Source organism: Strix uralensis, chromosome 4 (assembly GCF_047716275.1).
Source record: "Strix uralensis isolate ZFMK-TIS-50842 chromosome 4, bStrUra1, whole genome shotgun sequence".
In the NCBI taxonomy this organism is placed as follows: domain Eukaryota; kingdom Metazoa; phylum Chordata; class Aves; order Strigiformes; family Strigidae; genus Strix; species Strix uralensis.
In genome coordinates this window covers 2,077,317-2,096,331 of record NC_133975.1, presented here as the reverse complement: position 1 = coordinate 2,096,331, position 19,015 = coordinate 2,077,317, and the positions used below count along the sequence as shown (strand labels likewise).

General features: G+C 55.2%; 2 protein-coding genes across 11 annotated transcripts in view; both read left to right on the top strand.

Moving 5' to 3' along the window:
- Nucleotides 1-10,443, top strand: part of RAB11FIP5 (RAB11 family interacting protein 5) — a 46,921-nt gene extending 36,478 nt beyond the window's left edge. For all 4 annotated transcript variants that reach the window (XM_074865398.1, XM_074865399.1, XM_074865400.1 and 1 more), the window contains 2 exons: nucleotides 4,449-4,638; nucleotides 6,166-10,443. In XM_074865398.1, coding sequence (XP_074721499.1) covers nucleotides 4,449-4,638; nucleotides 6,166-6,375 — 400 coding nt within the window. In that variant the 3' untranslated portion in view covers nucleotides 6,376-10,443. The remainder of the gene's footprint in view (nucleotides 1-4,448; nucleotides 4,639-6,165) is intronic.
- A 4,058-nt stretch (nucleotides 10,444-14,501) lies between these two features.
- SFXN5 (sideroflexin 5) overlaps nucleotides 14,502-19,015 on the top strand; it is a 106,999-nt gene continuing 102,485 nt past the window's right edge. For all 7 annotated transcript variants that reach the window (XM_074865411.1, XM_074865412.1, XM_074865409.1 and 4 more), the window contains exon 1: nucleotides 14,502-14,602. In XM_074865411.1, the coding sequence (XP_074721512.1) occupies nucleotides 14,546-14,602 (57 nt within the window). In that variant the 5' untranslated portion in view covers nucleotides 14,502-14,545. The remainder of the gene's footprint in view (nucleotides 14,603-19,015) is intronic.

Genomic DNA, 19,015 nt, shown 5'->3' with positions numbered 1-19,015 from the left:
TAAGAAAAGGTATGGTAGAAAAAAGGTGGAAGGACATGAGCCAGCAGTGTGCCCGGGTGGCCAAGAAGGCCAATGGTATCCTGGCTTGTATCAGCCATAGTGTGGCCAGCAGGGACAGGGAAGGGATCTTACCCCTGGGCTCGGCACTGGTGAGGCCGCCCCTCGATGAGTGGGTTCAGTTTTGGGCCCCTCACTCCAAAAAGACCATTGAATGACTCGAGCGTGTCCAGAGAAGGGCAACGGAGCTGGTGCAGGGTCTGGAGCACAGGTGTGATGGGGAGCGGCTGAGGGAACTGGGGGGTTTAGTCTGGAGAAGAGGAGGCTGAGGGGAGACCTCATGGCCCCCTACAACTGCCTGAAAGGAGGGTGCAGAGAGGGGGGATGAGTCTCTTGAGCCAAGGAACCAGCGGCAGGCCAGGAGGGAATGGCCTCAAGCTGCGCCAGGGCAGGGTCAGACTGGCTCTTAGGAAGGATTTCTTTGCAGAAGGGGTTGTTGGGCGTTGGAATGGGCTGCCCAGGGCAGGGGGGGAGTCCCCATCCCTGGAGGGGTTGAAGAGTCGGGTTGCCCCAGCGCTGAGGGATCTGGTGGAGCTGGGAACGGTCAGGGTGAGGTTCATGGTTGGGCTGGAGGAGCTTCAAGGGCTTTTCCAATCCAGATGATTCTTTGATTCTGTGAAGGAAAAAGGAAAGACTTTAAACTAAACTTAGAGTAGGCGTTAAGTCTTCGCTGAGACAAAGGTGTCTTCCAACAGATACAGGAGGAGCTGGTACCTGGTGTGGATTATTGAGAGTCGGCTGTGCTGGGGTTATGTGCCCTCCTCGGGAGCGGTGGCAACCGGGTGTGGGGTCCCACGTCCTCTTCTGCGGTGGCCAGAGTGGCTCTCTGCTGGTCACCTTGTTCAAGATGGCAAGTGGTAGCTGTGTATATGAGAGTGACAGCAGCACCTCCCGCCTAGGCTGGCTGGGGCAGGGCCCGGTGACAGCGAGCTGGGAGGTTGTGTCCTCCCGGAACAGCTGCTCGTGTGCCAGATTTGAAGACGCAGCCGGGGAATTGGGAGCCCGGAAGAGCACGTGTTGGGATTGCGTCTGCAGATCCTTCCCCGCGCTCCTGCAGCGCTGCCGCTGGGGTACGGCGGGTGCTCGGAGCATCCGCTGCAATGCTCGGGTGTATGGAGGGTCCCGGTTCCTCTCTCTGGGGAGGGGCAGGACGGTGCCGTCACCACTGGGAAGGCGTCTCTGGTCACATCCCCTGCTACAGGTGGGACCTACAGGACAGCCCGTGACAGTGCCCCGGGGCCGCCGCCGCCTCGGAGGAGCCCAGGGGTTGTGCAGCTCCTTCCCCATCCCTCGGGAACTCAGACGTGTGACATCGTGGCACTTGCGGGTGACAGGACTGGGGACGTCCGAGGTGGTATTGGCACACGCTGCTTTGTGCCTTCCCAATGTCAGGAGTGCAGCAGAATTGTCCTCTTCTGAAAAACGAGGTTTCAGGTTGAATCACGTGCCAGTCTGTGATCCGACTGGATTCCTCAGGGAGCCCTTGGAGTGTGGCTTGTCACGTCCACAGACAGACCTGGGAGAAGAGCTGCTGGTCCCGAGCTCAGTCCTTCCCTTTCCTCCTGGAGACGCTTTCTCCACAGAGGTCTGGCCCTCAGGTGCTGCTGCAGGCACAGCAGCTTACCCAGGAGAGACTCATTTCATTGGATTTGTTCTCTGTGAGCAGCATTTTAGTGAGTTGGTAAAGACTTAATTTCCAAGTTGCTGTAAGGGAATCTCCCCAGTTTTTCCACTGTGCTCAGCAGTGACCTTGGGAGCATCAGTGAAAGCTGTGCCGTGAGCCAGCAAGGCTTGCTCAGAGAGAGGGGCCAGGGCTGGGCCCCCCTCACCCTGAGCTGTGTCATCTTGAACGTGTGTTAAGCTTCATCACAGACTTATCTCCCCTTGGAGATGCAGGACTGGATTAGGCAGGCTGTCGGCGTGAGCAACTACTCTCAAGTTCACAGTCATCGACCGGTGGATGGAACCAGGTCCAGCTCCCCGGCAGATCCAGCAGGACTTCAGACGTGACTGTGAAGAGGCGTGAAGCAACCTCTGCTGCCCTGGCAGCACCTGGTGCCAACCGTCCCGGGGCGGGACACAGGCGGAGCCGTGTCTCCTGCTTTTGGATCCTCTCTGGGGGGGCAGAGCCCCCACTTTGCTCAGCAGGAGCCCCACACACACCACCCTCTCAGCAGGAAAGAATGGGGTAAGGATTTTTTAAAAATACCTCATCCAGCGCTGCAGAAATTAATGTTTTCCCACTGGCAATGGGGCTGAAGGCTGCCTGAGACCAAGATGTGCAATGGGAAATGTCGCTCTGCTTTCAAAACGCGTCCGAGCTATCCCACTGCTGTCCCAAGGCTGTTGCTGGTTTGCACTCCGTAGAGTGGCCTTGCTCCAAAAGAAGTTCCTTTCAGAGGTTTAAAGTGGTTTGAATGTTCGTGTTGGCCAGCCAGAGCCTACAGCCCTCTTGCTTCAGGGTGTCAGTGTCCCCCTTTTGCAGCCGTACACTGGCCTTAGTCTCTGGGCTGGCTGCGGGGACGCCGCGGGGATGCGTGAGGCCACAGTGGCATTTGGGACTGTTTCTCTTCAGGTGTGGCTGTGATGAGCCATCCTGGCGGCTCCCCAGCTGCTGTCCCTCCCAGACACCGTGTTTTGGGGAACGGTAGAAGTGCTACAGTGGTAGCAGAGCTGCCTTCCCCAGATCCTACAGCAAAGCCCGCTCGTTTTGGGCTAGGAAGGAGGCTAGCGTCGGTTCAAGCAAGCAAAGTCATTACTTCTGTTTTTTAAAAGACTCGGGAATGAACAGTTTTTCAGGATCTCTGCACGGCCTCCGGTCTGGTTCGCCCTCACCCCATCTTAACGTCGAAACAAACAGACAACCGCTGGACCCAACCGCGGGGCCGCTTCTAACGCGCCGTCACGGTGTTCGCAGCTCTGCAGGGGAAGGGTTTGGGCCGGGGTGGAGAATTCTTGAGGCCGATGTGCAGAACGGCGACTTCTCCAACCCCTGAACTCCCGCTCAGGTTCATGGGATCCTGCTCCATCTTTTCAAGCTGCGCAGGAGCCCTGGGCTCTGTCCATGTGTGTGGACGGCTCTGACCGTCCTTTGGCTTGTTGGAGCTGGTCAGTGGCTACTGTCGCTGTCGTCTCCTAGCGAGGGGATGAGAGGAGGCGTCATTGTGGTTGAAGAGGACTCGAGACGTGCCCTGTCAGCACGATGGGGAAGCTGCTGGGTACCTCCTGAGCCCGTCACCACTGACGAGGCACGACGCCACCAGCCCTGAGGACTTGGGCCGCTCACCTGGTGCTTCCTGTGGTGCTCCCAGCCTCACCCACCACCTGGAGCAGGGTTGAAATCCACCCCTTCTGCTTTCGAAACGGAACGAAAGCACAGTCGAGCAGTTACAGCACAAGCTGGACTTGAGGGGGGACTGTCTCAGCCCGGCTGCTGGCTCACACAGTGACTGGGGGTGTTATTCCTCCCCCCACAACCTGTCCTGCCTACACCCTGAGGTCCCTGTTTGCGAGGAGAGACTGTGCTTGCCTGTCTTGCTCAAGAACTGCGAGCGAGATGTCCCCCTTCCCCTGCAGCAGTGTTTGGCCTCCCAGCAGGTGGGATCATCACCCTTTGCGGGGTGGCCGCTGCGTCTGACGAGTGCGGGGGCTTTGCAGAGCTCCCAGGTAGATTTTATGATCTCATCCCAGGGTCTGCCTGGTCCCTGCAGGAAGGTAGTGTCAGGTCACTTCTCTTTCCATCACGCTGAAAAACAAACATACTTTAAGCCCAGAAATAAACTTTTGGATGAAGAGTGAGGCAAAAATAAATGAAAATGTAATCCCTTCGTAACTGACAGAGAAGGTGCATTCAGACAGAGTCTCCTTGCGCTCCCTTTTGGATAGTGGAGGGGAGACAAATTCTGTGGTGTTGTCCAGGCTCTTTGGCTGAGGCAGTGCAGGAACGGAGGCACAGTGGTGCAGGAGCATCCCTGAAGCATCACTGGTGACCCCAGACATTCATCTGGGGGCTCCTGGGCGACAAAATGCCCCTCTGGGCTGTAGCAACCTCTGTTTACGTTGGATCTTGGTTAAATTTCCCCAGCGCCTGGCAGCTGGGAGTTTTGACCCACAGCCCTCTTGGTGTGGGCACGGGGTTGTGTTCTGTGTCTCCTGAGGCTCCTTAACTCACCTCTGGGCGGGAATGGCGCTGAAGCTGTGGGACGCTGGCTCTCCTCTCCCTCCTCAGAGCAGGCGAGCTTTGAGCAACCCAGACGCAGAGGATTTATCTGTGCGGAGCTGCTTAAATTTGCTAAGTGGGTCCCATCCCCATCAAACCCCTAGGGAGAGCCAGCAGCGTCGCTCCCCAGCTCGGGAGGGTGTTAACTGTCCAACCTCTTTGTTCTTCTCAGTCCTCACCCCGTGAAACCCATCAGCGCCGCGGTGCAAGAGGTCTCCAGTGAGAAGAAGCAGCAGCACAGGTCCAGCCTGACCACTGCGCTGAGCAACGGCCTGGAGAAGCTGAAGACGGTCACCACGAGCAGCGTCCAGCCCGTGGCCCCGTCTTCTCACCCGGAGAAAACGGACTCCAAGAAGTTAAAGGTAGGAACCTACCACTGAGGGAAAATCTGTCTTCCCACCTGCTCGAGGTGTATCAGCACTAGCGTGGCCAGCAGGGACAGGGAAGGGATCTTACCCCTGGACTCGGCACTGGTGAGACCACACCTCAATGACTGGGTTCAGTTTAGGGCCCCTCACTCCAAAAAGGCCATTGAATGACTCGAGCGTGTCCAGAGAAGGGCAATGGAGCTGGTGCAGGGTCTGGAGCACAGGTGTGATGGGGAGCGGCTGAGGGAACTGGGGGGGGTTAGTCTGGAGAAGAGGAGGCTGAGGGGAGACCTCATGGCCCTCTGCAACTGCCTGAAAGGAGGGTGCAGAGAGGGGGGATGAGTCTCTTGAGCCAAGGAACCAGCGGCAGGCCAAGAGGGAATGGCCTCAAGCTGTGCCAGGGCAGGGTCAGACTGGCTCTTAGGAAGGATTTCTTTGCAGAAGGGGTTGTTGGGCGTTGGAATGGGCTGCCCAGGGCAGGGGGGGAGTCCCCATCCCTGGAGGGGTTGAAGAGTCGGGTTGCCCCAGCGCTGAGGGATCTCGTGTAGTTGGGAACAGTCAGTGTGAGGTTAATGGTTGGGCTGGAGGAGCTTCAAAGTCTTTTCCAACCTCGATGATTCTGGGATTCTGAGGTGTTGTATAGTTGGTGACAGAGGTGTGGAAAACTGGTGGTGGAGGAGCTAGAACATGGATTAACCCTGATATCTGTGATCCTGATTGCCCAGCCTCCTTCATTCCTCCATGACCTGATCTCTGGATCTTTGCACCCCATCGTTCTCCCATTGCTTGCTTTGGTTTGGGGTTTTATTGTAGAGCGTGTGAGCAAATTCCTGCTTTTGCACAAGATGTGAAAGGTGGAGGGTGCAGTAGCTGCCTGATCGAAGTTCGTGTTGCGGGTTACGAGCATCTCAGCTTTTCTGGGGCGAGATCTGTCTGGGTCCTGCTCCCCTGCGCTGCTCCAGTGTGTGGCAGCCCCAGCTCTGCTGGGAGACTTGACTCCCCCAAGGCTCTCATCCTCTGCGACCTCCTGAAGGGTTTTTCAGCTCTTAATTCTCTTCTCCTGCCATCATCCAGACCTGCTGCTGATGGCCTGGGGAAGAGGGAGCCCCCAGAAGGGGGGAGTAGCTAATGGCAGCCTCGTTACGCCCAGCTAATGGGCTCCCTTGTGCCCACACCCTTAATTTTTAACTGTTGGCAGAGTCTTTGGGGAAACCGAGTGATTCATTCAGCTGGTAGAAGTGCTCCACAGTCACCTGTGGCCGTCTGGAGGGGGCTGCGTTAGCCTGGATGTCGGGTGGTTGTTCTGTCTCCACTTTTTCTGGTTGGCTGCATGGCACAGGGGAGAGGTGCTCTGTGAGGACAGGACGGGGTAGCTGCGCGGTGTCTCGGGCTTATCAGGTCAGAGTTGGAAAGAAGACGCAGAAAATACGATTGCTTTGTTGTTGCTGTGTCTTGCAAACACTAAAGGTAGCGGTGGTTTTCATTTGACTTGCTGAATGTTCCTCTCGGTTTCTACTACAGGATCCCGCCGTACTGGACCAGTCTGCCAAGTATTATCACTTGACCCACGATGAACTCATCCAGCTCCTGCTGCAGAGGGAGAAGGAGCTGAGCAAGAAGGAAGAACACATCCAGGAACTGGAGAACTACATCGACCAGCTGCTGGTGCGCATCATGGAACAGTCTCCCACGCTCCTCCAAATCCCACTGGGGGAGAACACCACCAAGTAACCTCTCCCCGGAGACCAGCATCACTTGCCTAGAGCACTTCTCCAGTAAACACGCTGCAAACGTCCCTGCACTCCCCCCTCCTCTTACAAGAGGGCTCCAGTGGCTTCTGTTCGCAGAGTTTAGCGGGAAAGGTTTTCTGCTCCTTCCCAGCCCAAGCTTATCCCCGCTCTGGCTCCAGGGAGCTCCAGGGTGCTGGGCTGTCATGCACCCCGTGGGGAGGAGCAGAGCCCTTCGCAGGAGGCACATGCCTCCTTTGGTTCCTGCTGTTGTGACCAAGTGGCATCTTCTCAGGCACTCATCCTGCCAGTGCTTTAAGTGGTCCTTGGACATTTGAGAGCTGGAAACCAACCACCTCGCCCGTGTCTTCATCCTGCTGCTCTTCTGCCTGCCCTCTGCCCCGTCTCTTTTCTCTGATGACTGGTGTTAACGTAGTTGATGACATCAGGGATGCTCAAACTCAGCAAGGCTCTACTGACTGCAGAGCCTGCTCGGAGGGCAGCAGGGGAAGGGGCTGCTCTTGGATGCCGCCCCACATTTTGCCCCCCCAAATGAAGGGTCTCCATCTGAAAAGCCAGCTCCGAGCTGTGCCAGTACCCGAGCGCAAGGGAGATGCTACGCGAAGCGACAGTCGGGGGCCGTCAAGGCCTCAAGCCTGACTGCAAGCAGCGTCGCTGCCTTCGCTGCGTGCTTGCGGAGTCACGGCCCTGCCTCAGTTACCCTCTGAGAACTGAACTTGCCAGACAGGAGAAGGGCCAGTGGTGGTTTGGGCGCTGTCAGTACTGCAGCAGATCTTCTCACACACCTCCCAAGCCATCACCGGCCTGGCTGGCACCAGCGTGCGCCGGGGGGGGACTCCTGTATGTATAAACCACAGGAATTGCTTTCCACTGGCTGCCCCCCACCGTTGACTTTGCTTCATCTTTCTCCACCCAACCGGAAAACGCCATCAGGACCGAAGCTCGTGCGCAGAGAAGGATGTCTGACCGCCCAGCCACCCCCGGCGTGACGTCCTGCGAGCTCAGGCGCCCCTCAAACCCTCCCCGCCGAATTCAATAATCACCGCAGACCCCCTTCACGCCAGCGTTAGTGCCAAACCCCGCCCGAATTGTATCGCATCTACGCGCCAGTGTCAGGTCTCTGGTGGCCTGGGCCCGCCCTGAGGTGTTGTGGGCCACCCGCTCTTGGGAGTTGGGTGCTTCTTGCTGTTGAGTGACCATCCATAGGCCTCTGATTTCTGCGGTTTAACAACCGTAGGTGATGTTAGCCTGAGGCTGGCAGCGCAGCTTTTGATTTGGGGATGCTGGGGAAGGGTGTAGAAACGGTGTTTCTCCCTCTCTCATTCTGACAGGATTTTGGCTAGAGAAGGTGCCTGTGCAGGTGGAGGGTCCTTGGGGTGGGACTTGAGCTGTCAGGCATCTTCTCTCCCCTGTAGATCTTCCAAAGTTACTGGATTCTTTTAAAACCTTCATATTCTTTTCTCTTTACTTGCTTCTATACCATGACTTCAAAAAACTGTGCCTTTTGCAATAGGGCAATAGCAGATTCCCACCAAAGCAGGCTCTGAAATCCCAATTCTCAGTTCAGCGCAGCCCGTTTTGGGCCACTTGCTCTTCTGTTTGCCTGCTGCTCCAAACTAAGGGAGTTTAATTTTAAACATAGACGGTGGGAGCCTTCCCGCCCCTGCGTGCAGGTTGCTGTTGGTCTTTGTCAGGAGCTGTGCACGGGCAGCTCACGTGACGTGGGAGGTAGAGATTGAGAGATGACACCAAGGGAAGGGCGGGCCAAACGTTCCGAGACAAAATAGAGCTGGATAAAGACAGTAGTGGGTTGTGCTGGAGGTCTGAGGTTGGAGAAGCAGGCTGTTGGGGTAAGAGCTGTCAGGAGAAAAGGAGATTGGTGGTGCTGTCATTGACGATGTCTGGTCATACCTGGCCTGTAGACTATTGTACAGGAGGAGGAGTTGTCACCTGGGAAGAGACTGGCCACGAGCCGTTCGTTCCTACTCGCCTTTGCCCCTTGGAGGAAGTAATCCGGGGCTTTGCGCTTCCCTGCACGTGTCTTTACGTTCCTCCTCCCTCTGCATGTCTCAGCTGCGGGGTCTTTGTTTCTGGTGTCAGACGTGAGGGTCTGAGGGAAGGTGTTTCTCCCGTTTTAGAAAGTACCAGAAGCTTCTCTCTGCTTATATAATCAAAAGATCCCATGGCCTGAGAACTCAGTTCCCTTTCCGGGTGCCTGTCTGTGGTGGAGAAGCTCTCCCTTTTACCTGGCAGCGGGCAGAGGGGAGCTGTGGTCAGCCAGAACGCAGTCCAGAGTCAGCCGAGCGCCGTGGCACGGGACAGGGGGGCTGGGAGGAAGGGGCAGCCCCGCCGCCGGGCAGGGATGCTGAGGGCGTTTGCTGGACGGGCGTTAGGGAGGTGTAGAGCTGAAATCTCCCACGAGAGCCGGGGGCCCGCGCTGGCTCTCCGCTCCCTGAAAAACAGCTTCTTCCCGGGGCTTCTCCCCCAGCGGCGATGGGTGCTGTAGGTGCTCCCCACACAAGTGCCAGTTTATAAGGATCTTGCTGCACCTCCTCTCTGCTTTCTCCCCCTCCTCTTCCATCACGTTTCACCGCCTCCCTGATCCCCCTGCTGCCTTAGTCAGCTCTGCCTTTTTTTTTTTTCCTTCCTTCCAAAGCTTAAATGTTTTGCACTTGAATATATAAAGTGAATCTCAGAGCTACAGCAGGCTGTATCGGGTGTACGGCCTTTTCAGCAATACATGCTTCCTCCCACGACCTGCCTCCGTTGCGACGCAGTCCCCGAACTGCCTGCCACCACGGGAGCCCGCGCCGTCTCGGAGGAGGCTGGAACAAGCCGAGCTAAAACGCTCTTGCCTTGCCTTTGCGATAGCAGAGCAGCTCCGAAGGCCGAGGCGGGGGGTACCTCGGCATCCCACGTCAGACGCGGGGGGGGCTACGGAAAAAAAAACAAGCGGTGGCAACAACCACGGCTGCCCTGATGTTTTGTGTCTGTCCTCGAGCGTTTAGAAGTCCAGTGGCATCTACAAATGACTTGTGCTTAGGAAAAGGCATCTTAAAGATGCTTCTGTCTTTGTTCTGTGTTTCTCCACGCCACTGTCCTGTAAATGTGGTTTTGTTTTTTTATCCCCCACCACACAGTTTTTATCCTCTGCATAAGAGCAAGCAGCTTGGCTACGCCACACGACAGCACCGAAGCCACAGTCTGTATCATTTTTTTGTTAAAACCTCGAAGTTACCAGAGGGAAATGGTTTTGAGGACCTAGATGTTTTCTCGTAGAGGGGGGATGAGAAAAAGAAGTGCGGGAAATGTTCTCAAGTTACTTGTGTCCCAGATCTCCATATTTAGTGATTTATTTGCAAAACCAGGGAGGCGTGAGCAGCGCTTCTGGTCAGTGCGCAGGGCAACACGCCGAGGCCCGTCGCTCTTTGCTGAACCGAGCCTCGTGCTGACAAAAGGGTTTTGAGGGGCCAGCGGCAGCTTTTCACTGGTTCCGTTTTAAACATGGCCATAACAATTACTCTGTATTTTACCTCCTGGTCTGTCTTTCTCGTTCCACGCTCAAGCTGTTTTACAAGGTCTTCCACAGGGTGCTGTTGCTCGCAGCTGTGCTCTGCTTTTGTTGTCAGCCCACAACTGGGTTTCTTGCTTTTCAAGAACTCTGGCCAAGTGATTTCTTTTTGCCTTGACTGGCCCTTCTGGCCCAGAGTCACGGGCCAGAAGAACCGCCAAGGTGTATCCTTAAACTGGAACAAACCTGAAGGGATGTGGATACTCGAGTGTCACGTAGACTCAGCCTTACGACCTGTCTGTGAAGAAACCGACGTGTGTTTTGTGTTACAAACGTGGGGTGGGAGAACATCCCTAAATGAGAGAGAGAAGCGTTGGGCGGGGGGGGTTTGGAGTTGTTGATTTTCCTGTGCTTCATGTACACAGGAAGTGGGTTCTGTGTGTTTCATGTTTTAATAGTTGCAACTAATGTTTATAAAGAGCTTGTTATTTACGTTTTAAGCACTTTAAAAAAAAATAAAAGTTGTTCAAGCTGTTCCTAGATACTTCTGATTTATTGACAACAGCGTCTGTGCTTACAACACTTGGACAGGGAGTGACATTTTCTCTGTTTATTTTCTGAAGTAGAATGACTGTGTCCAACTTCTCCAGCAGCTTTTCCAGCGTCATTAACAGCCCCCAAGCACCCGCCGACGTGCAGGGGGTGGCAGTGCTGGAGGGTTACCTTGAGTTCTTGGTGCACCCCAGGGGGTTTAAGCTCCCCTGGCTTTCTCGCGTGTGCCTTTCAGCCGTGTTGTGTGCTGATTCTGCCCCTGCGTAGCAGGAGGGTAAAGCTGATTATTGCATTCCTGAGGATTTGTGGAAAAGCAGGAGAGGAGAGGAGGGGAGGGGAGAGGAGGGGAGGGGAGGGGAGAGGAGAGGAGAGGAGAGGAGAGGAGAGGAGAGGAGAGGAGAGGAGAGGAGAGGAGAGGAGAGGAGAGGAGAGGAGAGGAGAGGGGAGGGGAGGGGAGGGGAGGGGAGGGGAGGGGAGGGGAGGGGAGGGGAGAGGAGAGGAGAGGAGAGGAGGAGAGGAGGAGAAGGACCCACAGCAGCGTGCTGGAAAAAGAAAGGAGAGCTTGGGGTGGACACCACAGGGTTCAGCCTCAGGGTGCTGGTGAGGAAACCTGGCTCCGTCAGTGCCGCTGCTCATGGGAACAGGCAGCTTTTGTCGCTCTTTGTGGGCACAAACCCCAGGTTTCTGCCCCAACGTGCAGCAGACGTGGCTCAGCGCAGGACCCATCCCCGGCCAAGCCCTTGGCCTCCCGCTGCACTGATCCCACCCACCCGTTTCACCGCTCGGCTGTTTTCCTTCTCAAGGCCCACTGCTTGCTTCATTCATGCCTTTTCCTTCAAAAAAAAAAAATGAACTCCACTTAAGCTTTGGTAAATGACTTTGCTGCTCCAACAGAAGAGTTTTGTTAGCGCTAATCCCGGTTTATTTTTCATCCATCCGGATCGCGGGCCGTAACCGAGCTCAGCAGCTCTCTGGGAGCATCGCATTAGCCCCCAGAGCCTGGATGGGCTGGGGGCGGGGGGGAGTATCTGACACGCTGCTTCGCAGGATCGGGGCGCTGAACTGTGCGCCCCTGAAAGACTCCTAAGGAAAGGCAGCCTGAAATGTTGGAGCTCGCGTGGGCTTCCCCCGGCTGCAGAGGCGCAGAGAAAGCAGCAGTTGCTGGGAGGCTGGGGGAGCGGGAATCCATCGAGGAAGAAAAAGATTTTAAGACCTCGGTCATGCTAAAACTGCTGTGCGAGATTACATCGGATGCCTCTGCCTGCTTGAAAGCTTAAGCAGAGGCTCAGGACCGATGCAAATAATCCCCATCCCTGCAGGAAGAACTGGCTGGGCTTGTTGTTCAAAGCCTGAGTTTTGCTGCCCGCCGCAAGTTTTCTTAAAATCTGGCTTTACAGATGGAAGCCGACAAGAAATGTTCCTGTGACTTTCTCCCCGAGCCAGCAGCGCAGCCCTGCACCCAGCTGTCACATGTGGGGTGGCTGTCTGAGACCCCCAAATTTCCCTCAGTGTTTAGAGGAGCTCGCTTGGTGGCTGGGGAGCTTGTTCCTCCCCCCCCCCCCAAATGGAAAGAAACGTCAGTGTTGACTTAACAGTTGTTGATCTGGGGAAGCAACCCCTCCTCCTTCTTCCCCAAACCAGGGAAATGCGAGTTGTCAGTCTAAATGGATCTGGTTAGATTGATATCAGCCAAAGAATTGATATTCTTTCTGGTATTTAACCAAAAAAGTGATAGTCTTATGTCACTCCAAATGTGGTTTTAGATAAACAGATTCTCTCCCCTCTGTTGTTACAAAACATTTCGTGTGTCAACATTAGGGATTGTATCAATTATCTGGCTCTAGCTGTAATGGGAGGGAGGGGGATTTCCCTTGGGTAGAGACAGAGAGATTTGGGTTATCATCTGTATTTATTGAGAGCCCTCATGATTTTTCCGCCTTTACTTTTGCGAAGTACGGGGATGAAACCTTTAGAAAAAGAAGAGTTGCTCTGCGAAGCATTAGTCACAGCAAAATGATTTTATTTTTCCTTTTAAGACAGTGTTGGGGCTCCAAGCAGTGTTAGACCCTGCCTACAAGAAAGCAAACCCGAAGGACGTGCTGTTCTTCAGGATGAAGATCGACATGGTGCCGTGAGCGGAGGGATAAGAAGGGCAGCAGTAAAATGTAGCTGCTGCAAGCGCCATGGTTGTGCTGGGGGATCACAAGGAGGTTTAAGGCGTGTGAAACCCTGTCCTGGTCGCAGGGCTGGAGCAGCAGGCAGCGAGCACTCCCCGCTCTGCACTGCAGCCACCTTTAATTAAATAAGCAAACCATTAACTCTGAGGACAGATTTGTTGTTGGACCTGATCTTGGCTCATCCTCTGTCCATTCCTGAGGAGGGTCGTGTTTTTCATGCGTTTTCACAGCACAAGGCTTGGGGCACGGCATGAGCTCCCTGCCCGGGTGGGAGCCGATGGAGCCCCTCGCCCACCGACCGGCCAGCTGCGGTGGGCCAAGCGCTTCGGACACAACCAGAGGTATCATACTTGTGGCAGGCTCTGTGCCGGGCCCCTTTTCTGCCCCTTTTCTACCCAAAGCTGCAGGAGATTTGAGATTCAGTGAAGAGGATTAGTGGTGAATTAGCCTAAAAACAGAAATAGGTTTTGCAGATGGAAAGAGAGCGGGGAGAAAAAATCAGCACCACATCCATAAAGCAGAGCAGCAGCATCCCCACAGCAAAACGGTGTGATGTTCATATTTTTCCCTGCATAGCGAAAAATAAGGGATTTCTTTTTTTCAGGTATATTGTTTAATACCTCTTTAGATGGAAAATCTGTTTCTGATCTGCTCTGTAATCTGTTGTCTTTACTACTGCTGCGCCAAGCCTTCCTCTTCACCCTGACTGCCTTCCCGGCTTCATCCTCATCTCCAGTCTATTTGCTGACCCTTTGCTCTTCCTTGGAGAATTGATCCTAATCCTCCAAACAATTTCGCTGGCATTTGAAGGGCCAGACACTTCTTATTCCACTAATCTAGAGAAGAGGATTCTGGAGATCGCTTCATACACACCCCTTCTGCTCCCAGCCCCGCATGACCTTGCCTTTATCTCCACAAATCGTAACACGGAGGAAGCGGATGAATAAGTCTGCATCAAAGTAAACTTATTATTTCTAGGTTTCCTATTCTTTCTTTTTAATCATGTATTTTGAAGGTCAATAGCAATTGTTAGGCTCCCATCAAAGTAAGAATATGTATTTCCAGAAGGAAATGATGAAATTTGAGGGGTTTTTTTCAGAAGCTTTTGGGCTTTCACCTTTCTCTGTGTTATTATTTGCTCAAACCATTTCAGAACTACGGCAAACATCTGCTTTTGACGTCACGTTCCCGTGCATCATCTATCACCACATGCTGGCTGCTGTGTCGGTGTCACTGTGAAAACGTTTGCGTTCAGAAAAGAACTTTATTTAGAGGTCCTGGTGGTCAGAAACACGGCCTCGTGGTCATGCGCCACGCAGTGTACGTGCTTTTAGGGCAGGAAGAAGGGAGCTCTGTCATCTGGGCACGGCCGGTTGCCTCAGACACCTCTTTAGTGGCTAAATTCAATCGATATTTCACAAAAATAAGGGGGAAGTGGCAGTGGAGGCAGGGGAAGAGACACATCCGCTGTGCGTGGCTCTTGCAGAGCACTGACGCCACACAGGTGGGCCCAGCTCTACCCCAACCTTTTGCTGCTCCCTCAGGGCCTCACGCTCCCCTCAGGCGGTGGCAGCCTGGGCAGGGGGGAGCCCAGAGAGGGTGGGGGCACCCTCGTCCAACCTCCCCAACGCGAGGCAAACCCCCTCTCCCTCCTGCCTCAGGGCTCCCCTCAGGTTCCCGCCAAACCACATTTCCCGTCGTGCCCCGCGCCGCCGCTCCCTCCCCATTGGCTGGCGGGGGCGGCCCCGCCCCGTAGCGGCGGCCCCGCCCTCCCGCCGCTCGGACTTCATCTCCCGGCGTGCCCCGCGGCAGCTGCGGTTGGCCTCGGCCAATCAGCGAGGCGGCGCCGCAAGGGGCGGGCCCGGGGCGGCGGGGGAGGTTGTTTAAAGTGGCGCTTGCGGCGCGCGAAGGGAATGGCGGAACCGGCGGACTATCCCCCGTTCCAGCTGGGGAAGCCCCGCTTCGAGCAGGTACCGCCGGCGGCGGGGGACGGGACGGGAGAGGGAGCGGCGGCGGGAGCTGCCCCCCCCCCCCCCCCCTCTACGCGGCATCGTTTTCCACCCCCCCCCCCCTCCTCTCTTCTCCGCGTAAGAGACCCCCTCTCCTCTCCTCCCGCCCTCCCCCAGGGCGGCGCGCTGATTGGTGCGCAGCCCCCCTGCCGTTGGGCCGCGCGGCTGTCACTCAGAGCCACCGCCCCCCGCCCCGCGGCGACTCCCGCGGCGGGCGATGATTGGCGCGTCCCGCCGTGCCCCTGGGCCGGGGGTTCGAGCCCCGCGGCCGCCGCTCGAGGGCAGCGGGGTTGGGTGGGTGCGGGGGTCCCGGGTGCCAGCGCACGGCGCGGCCTCGGCCTTTCCCCAACCCACCCCTTCCCCCCCGGTAGGATATGGTGAGGGCTGGGCCCTGCCCTGGCGGGCGTGGCGGCGGGCCCAAGGTTGCAGGGAGGTGAGGAGCGGCCCTGGGAGGGAGCGGGGCCTCCAGGGCAGGGCCTGGGGCAGCGGGGAGGACTGGGTGGGGGTGGGAGCTAGGGCCGCCCCCGGGTGGGGGTGCTTTGGCCACCTCACAACAGACAGCACGAGCTGTGGGGTCTCCTCGGCCACCTCCACGGCGTCGGGGTGGTGGTTGGGTAAGGGCTGATGCTTGCAAAATGGCGTCGTGTGGGGTGTCAGAGGTGGCCGTCGAGGAAACATGGTTCGGGAGCGACGTGTGAGGTGAGGAAGCAGCATCGGCGTGGCAGAGCCGTCCCGTCCTCGGTACCTGATGACCGGGGAATGGCGAGGAAGGCCTGCAGCCCACAGCAGCCATTCCTGGGTGAGGAGAGCCAGTGCAGGGGTCAGAGCAGCTCGGCCCCGCTGCCGCCTTACACAGCCTCTCTTGACAAGCACCCTGCTGGCTCCCTGCCACAGCGGACAAAGACCACTCTTCATTCTCGTGGAGCCATGTCAGGCTGACAGAAGTTCATAAAACCTCCTTCCATCACTCTTGAGCTGGGTAGGGCTCCTTTGGAGAGGAATGAGCCATTGCAATTACCAAATCAAGAATGAGTAGCAGGAGTCTGCTCATTAATAGGTGTGTACCCCCCGCCACTATTGGGGCAATCTCCAAGGAGACTCTCTTCCCACCATCCGCACAAAATCTGTACGGGACTGCTGTTTGCCAACCATCTGACTTGTTAATTGCAGCTCGCAGAGCTTGGCTTGACCGAAGCCACCCGTTTGGGTTGCTGAGAAGTCCGGTTGCTGATTTCCCGTGGGGAGCCAGCTCTCGGGTGGTGGATCTACATGCCTCTTCCCCCGCTGCCTTATCCCTGTTCGGGAGGTTGTGGCGGGACCTCAGAGCAACAGATTTTCCCCACAGCAAGGAAGGGGTGACTTCCCCGCGCCAGGAGCCTGCTCGGCTGCGTGAGCTGAGGGATGCTCAGGCTGGGGAGATGAAGCTTTTTAATAAGGAGAGGAGGAGGAGGAGGAGGAGACGCTACTCCCTTCTAGACACCACAGATGATTCGAGGCACACTTGGCAGCGAGTCAGGCACAGAATCGGTGCGTTCTGTTCATTAAGGAGCGACTGTCACTTGTAGCAACATTTAGAAAATGTTTCGAGGGGTATGGCAGGATGTTAATGATTGCGTGCGCGTTTGAGCGGAGACGTCCTCTCTCCTCGCTGCCACTCCTGGGAGATGAGACGGGTGCGTTTCCACCGCCGGCTGGATTCAGGGTGAGGGTTGCCCGTTGGCAAAAGCACCCTTGGGACTGGATGCTTCGGGGGTGCTTTGCCAGAGGGTCACACTGAGCATCAGAAATCAATCCCCTTCTCTTCTGTAGTGGTTTTATTCCTTTTCCTGTAAAATTTTCTGCAAAGCAGCGTGGAGGTCCTGTGGGAGCTGTAGAATGGGTCACGGTGCTGGTGTCCTGCCAGCTCTCAACCCATGCTCCCCTGCTTTCTCCTGCTCCATCTGCCCACATGTGAAGCCCAGTCTGGGGTCCGGCAGCGTTGTGGGGTCACAGAGCAAGGGAGACTTGAGGTTGCCGGGGCTTAGGACACCCAGTTGGCTCTGCTCGAGCTGGGACAGAGCAGCCTGACCCAGACCCATCAGCGCTACAACCACGTCCCATCGCCTGACCTGGCAGAGCCGAGGTCCTTCATCTCAGGGTCAGACAGTTATGGTTATTTATTTCCCTTAGTGTTTGCTACCAAACTTCAGTCTCCAGTGCTGGGGAACAACACCTACGTGAGCCCAAGGGCTCAGCAGACCTTAAACAGCACGATCCTTTTCTAGCAGCTATTCAGTGCGTTTTCCCCCGTAGCTCTCGGCCTTTCCCATTCTTTCAGTGGCCTGTTGCAGGGTTTTATATGTTTATAAGATCTGGGCTTTAGCAGTCCAGCTGACAAAGGATGCCTTACTTGTTTTGGAAAGGATCAGTGACGCTTTGGGTGGCTGTTTAAATTCTAGATGTAGCCCTGTGCGATGACAGCATTTACTTTTCCTCTGAAATGCTGGCTGGGAGGAGGTCTGGGGCTATTTAAGGGGAGATTTGACTAAAACTGGGGCTGGGAGAGATGCAGGGAGCTGTGCTAAGCATCTTTGTCCCTGCGGGGGGGAGTGGGAAACAAGGAAAAGTTGTGTGTTAGGAACAAAAACCTTGGAGAGCAAACTCAGCTGCCTGGGGATTTGGTTCAGAGGAGACACGGTAGTTTCCTTCCCCTGCCGTGACCCAGAGCTCCCGGAAAGTGGCTGAGCAGAATTTAGGACAGCAGGCGGGAGCGGTCCATCCCCATCCCCACCTCTGGAGTTATTAAATTCCCCTTTTCCCCCTCCCTTGTTTTGCAGTTCACTTCTTTTTCCTGATCTTTAGGCAAGTGGCATTCTGTCGAGTCACCTTTTTTTTTTTTTGTTGTTGTTTCTTTGCTGGAAAGAGCCTCTGCCTCCCAGTGGAAGCAGCCTATTTTTAGGTAAAAGAAGAAATGAGGACATTGGGCTTGAGAATGTGTGATAAGGACTTAATTTTCTGACGAGTAGTTCTAACTTGTTAGGCATACTCTTTTTTTTTTTTTTTTCTTCTCCTCCCCCTTTAGGGATTTGCTAACTGCTCCTCCTTCTAGAGCCAGAGCACTAAATATGTGTTCCCAGTGCTCTGGGGTCTTTGCCTGTAGCCCAGGCATTTACCCTGGGCAAAATAAATGCATTTTTTTTCTCTCAGAGGAGCTGAGAAAACCTTTCCAGTAAGGGTCTAAATAAGGTGTGGGTGCAGCTGATTGCTAACCAGGGGTGTTAACTGCTGGGGGAAGATTGTGCCAGTTAAACTGGTGGTTTTTATTGGGGTCAGCCCTCTTAAAAAGTAACACGAGGTTGTCTTGGCTAGTGTGAGAGGACTGTAAGCACAGGGGAAACCAAACAAGAAGTGAGCTGACTTCCTTCCCATCTGAAGTCGAGGGTGGTCATCTCCGCAAGCAGAACTCCTGAGCGTGCCTTGTCCTCTTTGCAAAGAAGGAAATAATAAAAAAAAGTCACAGTTCTTAGATCCTTTAAGAGGAGGAGAGGGAATCAAACCCAGAACTGTAAGCATCTTTTATCCCTTGAACAGCTCAGCGTGTACGTACGGTCATGGAGTACATGGTGTGCTTAGGCTGGTTTATTCTGTTGGCCAAACACGCCATTTCTGTGCCTGCGATATCAACAGCATCGTTAGAGATGTGCTGTTGTCAGAGCTTGGCCTTGCAGATATTTTAAACGTTGGAACTCAACACATCCTAATCTCAGAAATGTCTTATAAGGACATTATTAGTGCTAAAAATCATTTCTTGCTCTCTGTATACTTGAATCTGTTAAGTTTAAAGCACAACCAGGGTTTTTTTACCCCCCTTAGCCAAACCACATGCTTCCTATGTCCAAGATAACCCTTGCAATAACAGATAGAGCCCCTCAGGAGCTTAGTGGCTCGCTGCTTGTGTACTGTGATTGCTGAAAGCCCTGGGACAGGCAGCAGGAGGAACCGGAGCCATATCGTGACGCTAACACAGAAGTTTCTCCTCGTGCTGCTCAGTGTAATGTTATTCTCCACTTCAAAAAGTGAATGAAAATCCTCTCTCCTAAAGGGGCATCATTATGGAGAAGGGATTTTCTTGAAAGGCTGTGGAAGGATCACAGAATCATCTCGGTTGGAAAAGCCCTTGAAGATCCTCAAGCCCAACCATGAACCTCACCCTGACCGTTCCCAACTCCACCAGATCCCTCAGTGCTGGGTCAACCCGCCTCTTGAACCCCTCCAGGGATGGGGACTCCTCCCCTGCCCTGGGCAGCCCATTCCAACGCCCAACAACCCCTTCTGCAAAGAAATCCTTCCTAAGAGCCAGTCTGACCCTGCCCTGGCGCAGCTTGAGGCCATTCC